The following is a 16957-nucleotide window of genomic DNA, read 5'->3' on the forward strand; positions in this document are numbered from 1 at the left end:
GGTGTCCCCACCCTTATAAACATTACAGTGACTGCAAGTGTCCCCACCCTTATATAAACATTACAGTGACCGCAGGTGTCCCCACCCTTATAAACATTACAGTTACTGCAGGTGTCCCCACCCTTATAAACATTACAGTGACTGCAGGTGTCCCCACCCTTATATAAACATTACAGTGATTGCAGGTGTCCCCACCCTTACAAACATTACAGTGACTGCAGGTGTCCCCACCCTTATAAACATTACAGGGACTGCAGGTGTCCCCACCCTTATAAACAACACAGTGACTGCAGGTGTCCCCACCCTTATATAAACATTACAGTGACTGCAAGTGTCCCCACCCTTATAAACAATACAGTGACTGCAGGTGTCCCCACCCTTATAAACATTACAGTGACTGCAAGTGTCCCCACCCTTATAAACAATACAGTGACTGCAGGTGTCCCCACCCTTATAAACTACACAGTGGCTGCAGGTGTCCCCACCCTTATAAACAACACAGTGACTGCAGGTGTCCCCACCCTTATAAACAACACAGTGGCTGCAGGTGTCCCCACCCTTATAAACATTACAGTGACTGCAGGTGTCCCCACCCTTATATAAACATTACAGTGACTGCAAGTGTCCACACCCTTATAAACAATACAGTGACTGCAGGTGTCCCCACCCTTATAAACATTACAGTGACTGCAAGTGTCCCCACCCTTATATAAACATTACAGTGACCGCAGGTGTCCCCACCCTTATATAAACATTACAGTGACTGCAGGTGTCCACACCCTTATAAACAATACAGTGACTGCAGGTGTCCCCACCCTTATAAACATTACAGTGACTGCAGGTGTCCCCACCCTTATATAAACATTACAGTGACTGCAGGTGTCCCCACCCTTATATAAACATTACAGTGACTGCAGGTGTCCCCACCCTTATATAAACATTACAGGGACTGCAGGTGTCCCCACCCTTATATAAACATTACAGTGACTGCAAGTGTCCCCACCCTTATATAAACATTACAGTGACTGCAAGTGTCCACACCCTTATAAACATTACAGTGACTGCAGGTGTCCCCACCCTTATATAAACATTACAGTGACTGCAAGTGTCCACACCCTTATAAACATTACAGTGACTGCAGGTGTCCCCACCCTTATAAACAACACAGTGACTGCAGGTGTCCCCACCCTTATAAACTACACAGTGACTGCAAGTGTCCCCACCCTTATATAAACATTACAGTGACTGCAGGTGCCCCCACCCTTATAAACATTACAGTGACTGCAAGTGTCCCCACCCTTATATAAACATTACAGTGACTGCAAGTGTCCACACCCTTATAAACATTACAGTGACTGCAGGTGTCCCCACCCTTATAAACATTACAGTGACTGCAGGTGTCCCCACCCTTATATAAACATTACAGTGACTGCAAGTGTCCCCACCCTTATATAAACATTACAGTGACTGCAAGTGTCCACACCCTTATAAACATTACAGTGACTGCAGGTGTCCCCACCCTTATATAAACATTACAGTGACTGCAGGTGTCCCCACCCTTATAAACATTACAGTGACTGCAGGTGTCCACACCCTTATAAACATTACAGTGACTGCAGGTGTCCCCACCCTTATAAACATTACAGTGACTGCAGGTGTCCCCACCCTTATATAAACATTACAGTGACTGCAGGTGTCCCCACCCTTATATAAACATTACAGTGACTGCAGGTGTCCCCACCCTTATATAAACATTACAGTGACTGCAAGTGTCCCCACCCTTATATAAACATTACAGTGACTGCAAGTGTCCCCACCCTTATAAACATTACAGTGACTGCAGGTGTCCCCACCCTTATAAACAACACAGTGACTGCAAGTGTCCCCACCCTTATATAAACATTACAGTGACTGCAAGTGTCCCCACCCTTATAAACAACACAGTGACTGCAGGTTTCCCCACCCTTATAAACAACACAGTGACTGCAGGTGTCCCCACCCTTACAAACAACACAGTGGCTGCAGGTGTCCCCACCCTTATAAACATTACAGTGACTGCAGGTGTCCCCACCCTTATAAACATTACAGTGACTGCAGGTGTCCCCACCCTTATAAACATTACAGTGACTGCAGGTGTCCCCACCCTTATAAACATTACAGTGACTGCAGGTGTCCCCACCCTTATAAACATTACAGTGACTGCAGGTGTCCCCACCCTTATAAACATTACAGTGACTGCAAGTGTCCCCACCCTTATATAAACATTACAGTGACCGCAGGTGTCCCCACCCTTATAAACATTACAGTTACTGCAGGTGTCCCCACCCTTATAAACATTACAGTGACTGCAGGTGTCCACACCCTTATAAACATTACAGTGACTGCAGGTGTCCCCACCCTTATAAACATTACAGTGACTGCAGGTGTCCCCACCCTTATATAAACATTACAGTGACTGCAGGTGTCCCCACCCTTATATAAACATTACAGTGACTGCAGGTGTCCCCACCCTTATATAAACATTACAGTGACTGCAAGTGTCCCCACCCTTATATAAACATTACAGTGACTGCAAGTGTCCCCACCCTTATAAACATTACAGTGACTGCAGGTGTCCCCACCCTTATAAACAACACAGTGACTGCAAGTGTCCCCACCCTTATATAAACATTACAGTGACTGCAAGTGTCCCCACCCTTATAAACAACACAGTGACTGCAGGTTTCCCCACCCTTATAAACAACACAGTGACTGCAGGTGTCCCCACCCTTACAAACAACACAGTGGCTGCAGGTGTCCCCACCCTTATAAACATTACAGTGACTGCAGGTGTCCCCACCCTTATAAACATTACAGTGACTGCAGGTGTCCCCACCCTTATAAACATTACAGTGACTGCAGGTGTCCCCACCCTTATAAACATTACAGTGACTGCAGGTGTCCCCACCCTTATAAACATTACAGTGACTGCAGGTGTCCCCACCCTTATAAACATTACAGTGACTGCAAGTGTCCCCACCCTTATATAAACATTACAGTGACCGCAGGTGTCCCCACCCTTATAAACATTACAGTTACTGCAGGTGTCCCCACCCTTATAAACATTACAGTGACTGCAGGTGTCCCCACCCTTATATAAACATTACAGTGATTGCAGGTGTCCCCACCCTTACAAACATTACAGTGACTGCAGGTGTCCCCACCCTTATAAACATTACAGGGACTGCAGGTGTCCCCACCCTTATAAACAACACAGTGACTGCAGGTGTCCCCACCCTTATATAAACATTACAGTGACTGCAAGTGTCCCCACCCTTATAAACAATACAGTGACTGCAGGTGTCCCCACCCTTATAAACATTACAGTGACTGCAAGTGTCCCCACCCTTATAAACAATACAGTGACTGCAGGTGTCCCCACCCTTATAAACTACACAGTGGCTGCAGGTGTCCCCACCCTTATAAACAACACAGTGACTGCAGGTGTCCCCACCCTTATAAACAACACAGTGGCTGCAGGTGTCCCCACCCTTATAAACATTACAGTGACTGCAGGTGTCCCCACCCTTATATAAACATTACAGTGACTGCAAGTGTCCACACCCTTATAAACAATACAGTGACTGCAGGTGTCCCCACCCTTATAAACATTACAGTGACTGCAAGTGTCCCCACCCTTATATAAACATTACAGTGACCGCAGGTGTCCCCACCCTTATATAAACATTACAGTGACTGCAGGTGTCCACACCCTTATAAACAATACAGTGACTGCAGGTGTCCCCACCCTTATAAACATTACAGTGACTGCAGGTGTCCCCACCCTTATATAAACATTACAGTGACTGCAGGTGTCCCCACCCTTATATAAACATTACAGTGACTGCAGGTGTCCCCACCCTTATATAAACATTACAGGGACTGCAGGTGTCCCCACCCTTATATAAACATTACAGTGACTGCAAGTGTCCCCACCCTTATATAAACATTACAGTGACTGCAAGTGTCCACACCCTTATAAACATTACAGTGACTGCAGGTGTCCCCACCCTTATATAAACATTACAGTGACTGCAAGTGTCCACACCCTTATAAACATTACAGTGACTGCAGGTGTCCCCACCCTTATAAACAACACAGTGACTGCAGGTGTCCCCACCCTTATAAACTACACAGTGACTGCAAGTGTCCCCACCCTTATATAAACATTACAGTGACTGCAGGTGCCCCCACCCTTATAAACATTACAGTGACTGCAAGTGTCCCCACCCTTATATAAACATTACAGTGACTGCAAGTGTCCACACCCTTATAAACATTACAGTGACTGCAGGTGTCCCCACCCTTATAAACATTACAGTGACTGCAGGTGTCCCCACCCTTATATAAACATTACAGTGACTGCAAGTGTCCCCACCCTTATATAAACATTACAGTGACTGCAAGTGTCCACACCCTTATAAACATTACAGTGACTGCAAGTGTCCCCACCCTTATAAACATTACAGTGACTGCAGGTGTCCCCACCCTTATATAAACATTACAGTGACTGCAGGTGTCCCCACCCTTATAAACATTACAGTGACTGCAGGTGTCCACACCCTTATAAACATTACAGTGACTGCAGGTGTCCCCACCCTTATAAACATTACAGTGACTGCAGGTGTCCCCACCCTTATATAAACATTACAGTGACTGCAGGTGTCCCCACCCTTATATAAACATTACAGTGACTGCAGGTGTCCCCACCCTTATATAAACATTACAGTGACTGCAAGTGTCCCCACCCTTATATAAACATTACAGTGACTGCAGGTGTCCCCACCCTTATAAACAACACAGTGGCTTAACGACCGAAACCAACGATCGGTTTCATATGCAAATTGCTGTGGCTTTTCAATGGCCATGTGTACTATCAGAGGATTGGGGAATGTCTGCAATCACAGCACTGTAAGATGGCGACAGATGTACTCTTAGCCCCCCCCTCGGTTCAGGGACGGTCGTTCCCTCTTCACATAGTGGCCTCTTTGACTCCCCGTTCAAACCAGCGTTCCTCCCTTTCAAGGATGTGCACATCCTCATCCTTGAAAGAGTGGCCGCTGGCCTGTAGATGGGTGTTGAATGTGGAGTCCTGGACTGACGTGTTAGCTCTCCTGTGCTGTGCCATCCTCTTGGCCAGCGTCTGTTTAGTCACAACGATCCTCCTGGCACTTAACAGCATATACCATACTGCTCTGTTTGTGCCAGGTGGACCAACTTCTGGCGCAGCGTGTTTTCCCTTTGCGTTTGCATTTGAATAAAGGACTTCATTTGTCCTGGTGACATGGCGTCATGCCTGTATTTGTCTGTATTTCTGTAGGAGTGATTATGTACAACCCTTCCCTTAATCTTGACTCATGTGATGGGTCATTTCACGGCAACGAATCCTCCTGACTTTTAGTCATACTGGAATCTGTCCAGCTCTGTCCAGGGTCTGGTCGCCTCAACCAAATTCATTGCACAAATCATTCTTACTGCGTTTTACTGTAAGACAGAGCTGGTTGTTGACAAATTTGATTGTTGTTCCCTTCATATCCTTCCTTTCCCTGGTCAGGTTGATATTAATCCCCTGATGACCATTGGATGAGAAACTCTGCAATTGTTTAATATGTGAAGTGTTTTCAGCTTTGATTTATTACGTGTACCCCCCCCCCCCACCAAACTTGTCAATTTCCCATCTCTTTCCCTCACTCTTTATATGTGTGTCTCGATTGTCACTTTCAGCCATTGCAGTTGCGGTACGCTGTGATCCGTGTGCGTTCACACAATCTGATCATTCTGGTTGGCGGTGGGCACTATGTAATCACTAATAACGAGACACGCCGTCTTCCTCCTGCAGTTGAACTGACATTCCGAGGCAGTGAATTAGACTATTTACCCCACCTGATTTCATCCTTGATAGGGGTCACCCCTGTAAGAGGGTTGAAGCTTCTGATTCGGTAAGACGGTGATGGAAAAAGCAGCTGCAGGGGACTCTGCTTGCATCAACACGAGCACTTCAGGCACGACTGCCCAGGGATGTGGATTTCATTTGCATAGAGCCACATCTGAAGAGGAGGGTCCGAGACCGGGGGGTTCATGTGGTCCAACCAAATGGACTCCATTCATTGCTTTGCGGCATGTGGTGTTTTGGCTTAGAGGAGGGTGTGTAACAACACATAGTTACATCACACTCCTCAGCCCCCCCCCAGTAGGATGGACATAATACACTGCCCCCCCCCCCAGCCGGCCCACCTGTAGAGGGCACACCATCATAGCATGCACACACACACATGCACACACATGCACGCATGCACAAACACACACACAGATGCACGCACACACATGCACAAACACACACACACACACACACACACAGATATGCATGCACAGATGCACGCACACATACAAAAACATACATGCAGACGCACACACACACATACATGCATACACACACAGACATGCACACACACAATACATACATGCATGCACGCACGCACACACACACACCCATACACGCACAGACATGCACACACATACATGCGCACGCACACAAACATGCAAACACACAAACATACACGCACACACACAAACATACATGCACACACATACAAAAACATAAACATACATGCAGACGCACACAGACATGCACACACACACAATACATACATGCATGCACGCACACACACCCATACACGCACAGACGCATGCACACACATACATGTGCACACACACACAGAGAAACGCACACACACACAAACATACATGCACACACAAACATGCACACACACACATGCGCACATGCATACATACACACACAAACATACACGCACACGTACACAGACACACACAAACACACAAAAACACACAGATAGTATGCACACATACACACATGCATGCACACACACACAAACATACATATGCACACACACAAACACACAAAAACATACATGCACACACACGCACACAAAAACACACACACACAAAAACACACACATTGCCTCAGCTGCAGGATTACAGGGGGCAGGTGAAGGGTGGTGTGCCACAGGGATGGGGGTGGGGGGTGGGGGGGATTATTGGGCTAAAACATTCCATTGTCATCTGGACTCTTCTTTTGATTCGCAGCGTGTGTGATGGATTATCGACCGCACTCCTCTTCATCCGAGGGGTCGGCACCTCTTATCTGCCCTCTCTGAACATGCAGACATGTCCCTCCAGTGGGTCAGTCATCGGAGACGAGCTCCATAACGACTTCAGCAGTGTGCGATCGTCATTTTGAAATGAAAAGTTGCCACCAATGTTGGACGCTGCGGTCAAGCCATCGCCAGTTCGGAAAACGACGGTCAAGCTATCGCCGCTTTAAACGTCGGTGCGCAAATACACGAGGGATTACGTTACTACTGTCGTCTGTTATTCTCTCTTACAGGGCTCATACAGAAGAACAATATTTGAGTTACGTTTAATTATATATATTTTAGATTACATGTATGGTTTCATTATAGTAATGAATATAATTGCCACAGATATATGAAAAACTGATTGTAGTAGGCTGCAGACGTTGTCACTCTGTGAAGTATATCTGTTCTAATATTATATAGAGGGGAAATGGCCTTCTGCAGCACATTTTTACAGCCTGTAGCTCAGCCAAATCGAATACTTTGTGCAAAAAATTCCAGCTGAATCACACAGTAGGAGCACACAAGTGTGCACATGCTCAAGAGTGGGTCATTCTACTGTGTAGATTTTTATCAAGTGACCACCAAAGTTTACAGTCATTTCAATTGTATATGGGAAAACAGCCATATGTACCACATTTTAGAGACCGTAGTTTGGGAAAATCAAATAGTTTGTGCAAAACACCAACTGGATCATACAGTAGGAGTGTTTAAGTGTGTGAATTCTAAATATTGGGTTATTCTACTATGTAGATTTTTATTAATTGTCCATCAAATGTTCAAGTCATATCAATTGCTTGGGGAAAATGGCCCTCCGCACCACATTTGACAGCCTGTACGTTGGCCAAAATCTAACAGTTTGAGCAAATAGCCTACAGAATCACACAGTAAGAGTGTCCAGGTGTGAGCTTCCTCAATATTATGTCATTCTATGTATATTTTTAGCAAGTCTTCATCAAAATTTCCAATCATTCCAAATGCGTAGCGTAGAACGGCTAGCAGCACGGCTAGCAGACCGCTAGTTTGTGCAAAACACCAAATGAACTACACAAAAGGCGTGTCGAGGCGGGGCCATTCTCAAGATAGGGTTATTACACGGTGCAGAATTTTATAAATTGACCACCAACATTGTCGAACTTTTCAAATTATTTCAATTAACAGCCCTGTGATGGCCTGGCGGCCTTTCCAGGGTGTCTCCTCGCTTGCCGCCCAATGGCTGCTGGGATAGGCTCCAGCATTCCCGTAACCCTGACAGCAGGATAAGCGGTTTGAATAATAAATGGATAACGGATGGATGGATCAGTTATATAGGGGAAGATGTCAAGCAGTACCACATTTGGCAGCCTGTAGCTCTGCCAAATCTAATATTTGCAGTCAAACACCAACTGTATCACATGATAGGAGTGTCCAGGTAATATGATATTATCCATCCATCTATTATCCTAACCGCTTATCCTGCTCTCAGGGTCGCGGGGATGCTGGAGCCTATCCCAGCACTCACTGGGCGGCAGGCGGGGAGACACCCTGGACAGGCCGCCGGTCCATCACAGGATATAAAGATGTTTTGTTAAAAAAGCCTTAGAACAGCAACTGAATCATATAATAGATATGACTGAACTGTGAATATTGTAAAACAGGAACTTTTTTTTTCCTTTTTAATAATGGTGTGTCGGGGTACCATAACAGATCAGAATCTCTGGTGCATGTGGGGCAATACCACACCTGGCTTGTGTTTTCAGGTGCGGTATGTGGTGCAGTTTGGCTGCTACCACATTTCACAGCCGCTGCATTGGACCATCGCCTCATCATTGTGTGCTGTTCTGCACAAGCGGCGCACCTCAATGTTAAAAGATTCCACCATACAGGTTTGTCCTGCGCCTTTTTGTGTTTGAAATTTGGTGCTCTCTTCTCCCTCGGCCCCCTGTCGAGGCGAGCTCTCGGCTCCATCGTTGAATTCACGTCTTTTCAAACGTTTCTCTGCTGCACAAAACACTTGCAAAAGCCAGAGCAAAAAAGTCCACAGCTGACAGGCGTCTGGCTAGCATAGCGGTCTATTTGCTGAGGTTTGTGCAGATGATGGTTTTATACTTATCTGTTGCATTAGCTTTTTATTGTCGACCCTGCTTTGTTTTGAGTTTATGTCGTCTGCTACAGTGCTGCTTGTTTGAAGCCGGATGTGGGTATGTGTCCTGGTCGCTGCACTAGCGCCTCCCCTGGTCAGTTGGGGCACCTGTTGGGGGGGGTAGCGTGACCCCCCCCCCCACGCGCTACGTCCCCCTGGTGAAACTCCTCACTGTCAGGGGAAAAGAAGCCGCTGGCGACTCCACATGTATCGGAGGCATGTGGTAGTCTGCAGCCCTCCCCGGATCAGCAGAGGGGGGTGGAGCAGCGACCGGGACGGCTCGGAAGAGTGAGGTAACTGGCCGGATACAATTGGGGTGAAAAAAAAGGGGGGGGGAAAGTTCATAAATGTTCCCAGTGTAGTGTCTCTGGACTGCAGGCTTTGCTGCCAGAAAATGTGAGGCATGTGCACATATCATCCACGAAAGAACCCGTTGTATGCCTCGGTGGATGGGAGTGTTCCAACTGTCATAAAATGACAATTCATTGGGTCCACTGAAAATATTACTGACAGTGACCCAATGGCTTTCATTAACATTTAAAATCTGAACAAATTTTTTTTTCGATGGGGTTCCCACAGCCCCACCTACTACTGCACTATTTGATTTTCCTAAACTACAGGCTCTCGCGTCGCTGTTTTCCCATATAACAACTGAAATGACAAATTTGGTGGTCCCTTGGTAAAAATCTACCGCCTGGTGGAGATAATGACATTTGTGCACGCATTTGTGCGTGCACATGTGTTTGTGTGCATATGCAAGTTTTTGCGTGCATGCACACGTGCATGCACATATGCATGCATATGTTTACGTGTGTGCGTGCACTTGTGTGCATGCGTGCATGTGTGTGTGTGTGTGTGTGTGTGTGCTTCTCTTCCAGCCCATCCACGTGTGAGGGTTTTTGTACTTACCCTGGACAAGACCAGCGAGACTTCGTTGGTCTGTTTGTTTGTCATCAGTGTAAACACCTCTTCCTCGTTCCCAGAATCCAAGCGGTAGTCCACCTGCCAGCTGTCGCCGCCTTGCACATCAGCATCTCCAGCCAACACCGCTGTTACCGTCCTGCCAACCGGAGCATCCTCTGGGATATGAAAAGGCCCGTACTGGTAGGGGGTGGGGGGGGGGAGAAAACTGTTAATTTGTGATCCATAAATTCATGTCTATGTATGAGCAATGCATGGCCACAAATATATATGTGTGTGTGGGGCTGTGGGAATATACATCTGTCCCGTGGGGAGCCACCAGTGTTGTGTTGACCTTCATTCACACACCTCCTCAAGTATCTGTGTGCTCGGACAGCCCCTTTAATCTGCCACTCACGGCTCTCCTCTGTTGAAGCGGCCGGGCCTGTGATCTGGCTGCCCCAGCCACGGGGTCACCGTTCCCAGCCCCGTCACCACTCACCCCCCACATCAGCCCCCGCAGCCCTGCCTTCACATGACCATGGAAAAAGTCAAACCACTCATGCGCGCCCTGCTCAAGAGCTTTTTCCACCTCGGTGCACGCGCTAGCCCAGTGTGTGTGTGTGTGTGTGTGTGTGTGTGTGTGTGTGTGTGTGTGTCTTAAAGGAGGGGGGAGTGCATGTGTGTGTGTGTGTGTGTGTTTGTAGCTGGTGTTAAGCATGAAAACAAAACCCTAAAAAGCACATTAACCGTCAAGAGTATAATGTAATCTAAACGCCGAATGTAAACAGGCTACGCATCCTCACTCCCAGCTCGTCACATGCGGACGCTTGTTGAGGACGACCTCTTCGTCACTGTTCAGCGCTCTCGGTGCCCCTTTGACGTCAACTTTCAACGGGGAGGGTAGTTGTAGGCACACAAAAACAAAAACATTTGCGATTATCCCGTACCAGAGTGTAAATCTATCTTTTATCCGTGTGCATCCATCAACATGATCTCACGGAAATAAGTGAAATGACCACGACCTCTTAACACTCGCATAATGTGGTCGTGGCAACGTAATGTGTTGTGTTCAAACGACGTGCCGGCACCAGGGACGAGTTTGTCGTTCTCTAAAAAAACCACTGATTTGTGTGTGATATAACTCGTTTTGGTGTAATGAGGTAAAGGGTTAGGGTTGTTTATTTTTTTATTTATTTTGTGCCTATGAGGGATCTCAGACCCTCCACGTTGCAAGCTGACGGTGAAGGGCCACCTAGAGCCTCGAACAGTGGCGAAGAGGCCGTCCTCAACAGGCGTCCATATGTGGCGAGTTGGGAGTGAGAACGGGCTCAAATACAGAGCTACAGTCTTTTCAGTACCACGGCACCTATCAGGTGAGAATACCCGTTAATAGTTTTCACATCATGAATGGCCTGTAATTTACTGTTTTCTTCTTTTTTTTTTGGATTTTTCTCCCCAATTGTGTCCGGCCAATTACCCCACTCTTCCGAGCCGTCCCGGTCGCTGCCCCGCCCCCTCTGCCGATCCGGGGAGGGCTGCAGACTCTCCTCCGACACATGCGGAGTCGCCAGCCGCTTCCTTTCACCTGACAGTGAGGAGTTTCGCCAGGGGGGCGTAGCGCATGGGGTCATGCTATTCATGCATGGTCATGCATGGTCATGCTATTCCCCCCAGTTCCCCCTCCCCCGTGAACAGGCGCCCCACCCGGCCAGAGGAGGCGCTAGTGCAACGGCCAGGGCACATACCCACATCCGGCTTCCCACCCGCAGATACGGCCAGTTGTGTCTGTGGGGACGCCCAACCAAGCCGGAGGCAACACGGGGATTCGAACCGGAGATCCCCGTGAGGGTAGGCGACGGAATAGACCGCTACGCTACCCGGACGCCCTTTTCCGTTATTTTCTATGGTTTCACCGTTGTTCATTTTCGTGTGAGAGGACAACTTAAACACGTCGCCCTCATTTGGCCGGGAGAAGGGTACAAACGGTAACGGATGGTACTGATGACAAATGAAGGAATGTAAAATTGAATGTTGTACCAAGATGAACAGGTCCTCCATGCTGGCAAGAAAATGCGACATCTGGTCCTACATTGGCAGGACTTGGACATTCTGGAGTCCATGAACAAGGCATCGAGTCCTCTCAGGGAGTTTACAGATGCCTTGTTTTCATATAATGCTATAATTCAAACTTGAAGGAATGTTTTGTTTACTTACTGTATTTTATATATTCATGTTGCGAGCCTTATTTTGCTGCTGTAGTTTAAACTTGAAAGTGTTCCACGTTTACATTTGGTATTTTACATACAAATACTTATGTTAGGCTGGCACGGTGGTGCAGTGGTTAGCGCGGTCGCCTCAAAGCAAGAAGGTCCTGGGTTTGAGCCCCGGGGTAGTCCAACCTTGGGGGTCGTCCCGGGTCATCCTCTGTGTGGAGTTTGCATGTTCTCCCCATGTCTGCGTGGGTCCCACAGTCCCAAGACATGTGGGTCAGGTGAATCGGTCATACTAAATTGTCCCTAGGTGTGAATATATACGTGTGTGTATATGTGGGGATCCTGTGATGGCCTGGCGGCCTGTCCAGGGTGTCTCCCCGCCTGCCGCCCAATGACTGCTGGGATAGGCTCCAGCATCCCCGCGACCCTGAGCAGGATAAGCGGTTTGGATAATGGATGGATGGAACTCGGTCTCCTGTTGTTGGTCTGGACATATATGAAAACTCAACAAACGGTGCCTCTGCTCTGTGTTTACATCTGACGGCAGCAGCCATCTTCTGTAATCTCTACGCACCATCTTGTCTCCATGTACAGACAAAATGTTCCATATAATGCATCATAATGTACATGCATGTTCTCCTTCAGGGTCCATGTTACCTGACAGAAGGAGCAGGTACAGGTCTGTTCTCATATTATTGTGCCACAATGGCTTTCCTGTGCAGCTCCCAAACCCTCCTGAGTCCTCTCTCCTCTAGTGTCATTCAGTAGGAGTGGGTGGTGGTTAGGAGATTTTATGTGACTGTCTATCTTTAGTCTGTTTTTTTTCATACCAGTAGATGTGAGCTAAGCCACATGAGGGCCTGCAAGTGTCTGAGGCCTCATTGTTGCCTTGATGTCTTTTTGCACGCTAGCCATTATTAAATCCAGACAGATGGTGCAATTAGTTCTTTTTATTTGTTCAAAGTACCCTTTGCTTCATATAAAAGCGTTAATGAGGTAAAATATAGATCACAGAGAGTAAATCACTGTCAGATTGACTCAATGCATTGCACAAAATCATCGCTTCTGTAAGTCTGTTTCGCTATTTGGCTGCCGAGTCGTGAAACTAGCCCAAATAGAAGTCTCCGTAATGTAATGCATCACATTAAGATTGTAAATCTCAGCTTATGTTGAATTTGTTAAATTGGATAACGCACCATTGTCAGTTTGGCTATGAATATGTGAATGGAGAATTAGCTGTAAAAAGAAGGCTTTATTAGATTAAATTCAAAAGGACACTGTCCATTTGGAGCACAAAGAAATGAGTAAAACTCCTCCAATAACATAGCTCTATCTCTATAAGCCTGAGATTATCGGGCCCATCTTGTTCCCTGCCAGGAAAATCAGATCAGTGACCTGCATGGCGGGTTCAGTCAGCAGTTCCACTCAGTCTGATAACCACCAGCTTTAATCTGTGAGGCATTTATGCATTTCTATAACAGGGTTTTGCGTATGCATTTAACAAGTAAAATGAGGGTTTTGTTTTGTGGTAATGTGAGTGTTAGTGGGTTTGTGTATATGCAAGTGTGTGTGTGTGTGTGTGTGTGTGTGTGTGTGTGTCTTCTCTGTGGATACCTTGTTTTGGAGGAGAAGCTTGCATGGTCCTGACGTCTCGAGAGAAATGTCGTCTGGAACTATGTTCCTGGTAGGGTTACCCATAGCGGTAAATTCAAGGGGGAGGTCCCTGATAATGAGGAATCCAACCAAGACCTCAATGGTGGAACAGGCAGAGGATGATTGCTGACTTTAGGAAAGCATCACAACAGCTGGGAAGGCGGATGAAGGCTGCAGCAGAAATGGCCCCCAGTCGTCTTGGACTCCATGCCACTTGATCCTGACCCAGATCTGTCAAGGACCGTGTGGTGACTGTCTGTGCACTGGTCTCCCCACGTCAAACAAGTCACACACAGGTGTCCTCTATAAAGGGAATTCATGCTAGCATCCCGGATTTAGTCCTATGACGACTGGCAAGTGACAGCGGGGGCAGGATTGTGAGATCTGGAAGCGCATGATCACAAGCCGGCACATTAGGTGGTGTGTGCTAGATTCAATCACGGGGCTATTGGAATGAGGTAGAAAGAGCCCTTCGGTAGCTGCACCCACAACTGAGCAGCCCTCTTGAGGATCCATTCTGCTCACCTCACCTGGGGAAGGGGCTAGAAAAGGTGCCCTAAAAATAGCCTGCCTCAAACCTCCTGACTGGATTACCACGTCCAGGGGGATCACCACATGCAGTCAGAAACATAGAAACATGAACCTTGGAGCCTGGAATGTGCACACACTGATGGATAGTGCAACCAGTGACGGACCGAAGAGGAAAATCGCGATCATCACTAGAGAACTGAAGAGATGCTGGATTGACATAGTTGCCCTTTCTGAAACCCAACAGGCAGAAAAAGGACAACTGAAGGAGGAGAAGGGTGGCTACTCTTTCTTCTGAAAAGGAAAAGCTGCTGATGAGCCCAGGATCCATGGCATTGGATTTGCCATCGGGAACCAGATCATCAGCCACCTGTCTGAACTTCTTATGGGGATCAGTGAGCATCTCATGATCATCCGTCTGATGCTTGCCAACAACCAGATGGAAACAGTTGTGAGTTCCTATGCCCCTACTCTAGACTGTGAAGAGGAAGTAAGAGAGACCTTCTGTGCCTACTTAGACGAGACACTGTCAAGAATCCCCAAGGAGGATAAGATTATTCTCCTAGGAGATTTCAAAGCCAGGGTCAGCCAGGATCAACACCTCTGGAAGGGCACTATGGGAAAGGAAGGCATCGTGAACATCAACTCCAATGGAGTTCTGCTTCTTAGCAAATGTGCTCAGCATGACCTCACCATCAGTAACACTATTTTGCCAGAAAAACAAATTTAAGGCATCTTGGAGACACCCCTGCTCCAAACAGTGGCATCTCCTTGACTATGTCATTGTATGACCAGGGATTGCTGTTATGTGACATCACGAGGGCCATGGTCGATGCAGATGACTGCTGGACAGATCATTGCCTCATCCACTCCACGATGCCCATCAAACTCAAGAGGAAGAGGAGGGTTCAAAAGAAGGAGTACCAGCCAAGACTGGACCTTGAAAGCCTGAATGAAACGGCCACCCAACAGCGACTTCAGGCCTTCTTGGGCAAACCCTCCAAGAGGAATAACCTGATGACATTGAGAAGCAAGCCTGCTCAAATCCACCATCTGCAACACCTGCAAAACCACCCTTGGGTACAAATTCAGAAAACATCAGGACTGGTTTGATGAGAATGACACAAGAGATAGAACAGTTCATCTCCGAGAAAAGCAAAGCCTTTCATACCTGGCAAAATGATGTAAGCTGCAAGGCTAAAAGAGTGGCTCAATCCAGAGCCAAGGTGGATGTCCAGAGATGGGTGAGGGAGCTTAAGAACTCTTGGTGGACAGAAAAGACTCTGGAAATCCAGTGACTGGTGGACTCGGGTGACACCAAAGACTTTTTCAGTGCTACTAAGTTCGTCTATGGTCCAAGCAACCGCTGCTTAAACCCCCTGTGCTCAAAGGACAGGCAGCAGCTGCTGAAGGACAATGAGTCCATTATCACCTGATAGAAGGAGCACTTCTAGCAACTCCTCAACCACAACAGCACAGCTGAACTAGACACTGCCAGCCAAATTCCCCAGAGTCCATCTTCACAGTATCTCACTGTGGCTTCTGTCTATCCAGAGATGCAGCAGACATGATATTTACAGCACGCTAACGCCAGGAAAAATGCCGTAAATAAAGGCAGCCTTTGTACATGGCTTTCATAGACCTGACAAGGGCCTCTGACTCAGTAGACCACCAGGCTCTGTGGAGCATACTGTCAAGATATGGCTGCCCTGACAAATACATCAGAATATTGAGGCTTCTAAATGACGGCATGTCAGTCACAGTGCTCAGCAACAACAGATCCGAGTCAGAGCCCTTCACTTTGGAAACATGAATCAGACAGGGATGCATCATCGCACCCACCCTGTTTGCCGTCTTTATGCTGCCATATTCCACCTCACTGGAGAAGAGCTGCTATGGGGGATCCCAATCCTATACAGGACTGACGGCAGGCTCTTCAACTTTAATAGGTTCAAGGCCAAGCGCGAAGTCTGCAACACCACCATCATGGAGTATGCAGATGACAAAGCCATTGTAGCACACTGCAGAAGACCTCCAAGACATCCTGAATGCTTTTGTCAAGGCATACAGAGCCCTGGGTCCAGCATTAAACATCAAGAAGACCCAGGTATTATATCATCCTCCACCCAACCAGCCATTCTTGGCCAGGTCTCTCTTGTAAAAGAGATTTTCATCTCAATGGGACTAGCCTGGTGAAATAAAGGTAAATGAAAAATGAAATGAAATCTATCCAGCCAACCATATAAGTGGACAACAAAATTCTTGAAAACGTTGATCACTTCCCCTACCTCGGCAGCCTTCTCCCCTCAAAAGATGACATAGACTCTGAGGTCAACCATCACCTG

The 16957-nt window shown here is 47.2% G+C and overlaps 1 protein-coding gene across 1 annotated transcript in view; it reads right to left on the bottom strand.

Moving 5' to 3' along the window:
- Nucleotides 1–16957, bottom strand: part of cdh16 (cadherin 16, KSP-cadherin) — a 60968-nt gene that overhangs the window by 17681 nt on the left and 26330 nt on the right. Inside the window, exon 12 of the mRNA XM_056279134.1 lies at nt 10225–10416. Within this exon, the coding sequence (XP_056135109.1) occupies nt 10225–10416 (192 nt within the window). The remainder of the gene's footprint in view (nt 1–10224; nt 10417–16957) is intronic.

Source organism: Lampris incognitus, chromosome 4, assembly GCF_029633865.1.
Source record: "Lampris incognitus isolate fLamInc1 chromosome 4, fLamInc1.hap2, whole genome shotgun sequence".
NCBI lineage: Eukaryota > Metazoa > Chordata > Actinopteri > Lampriformes > Lampridae > Lampris > Lampris incognitus.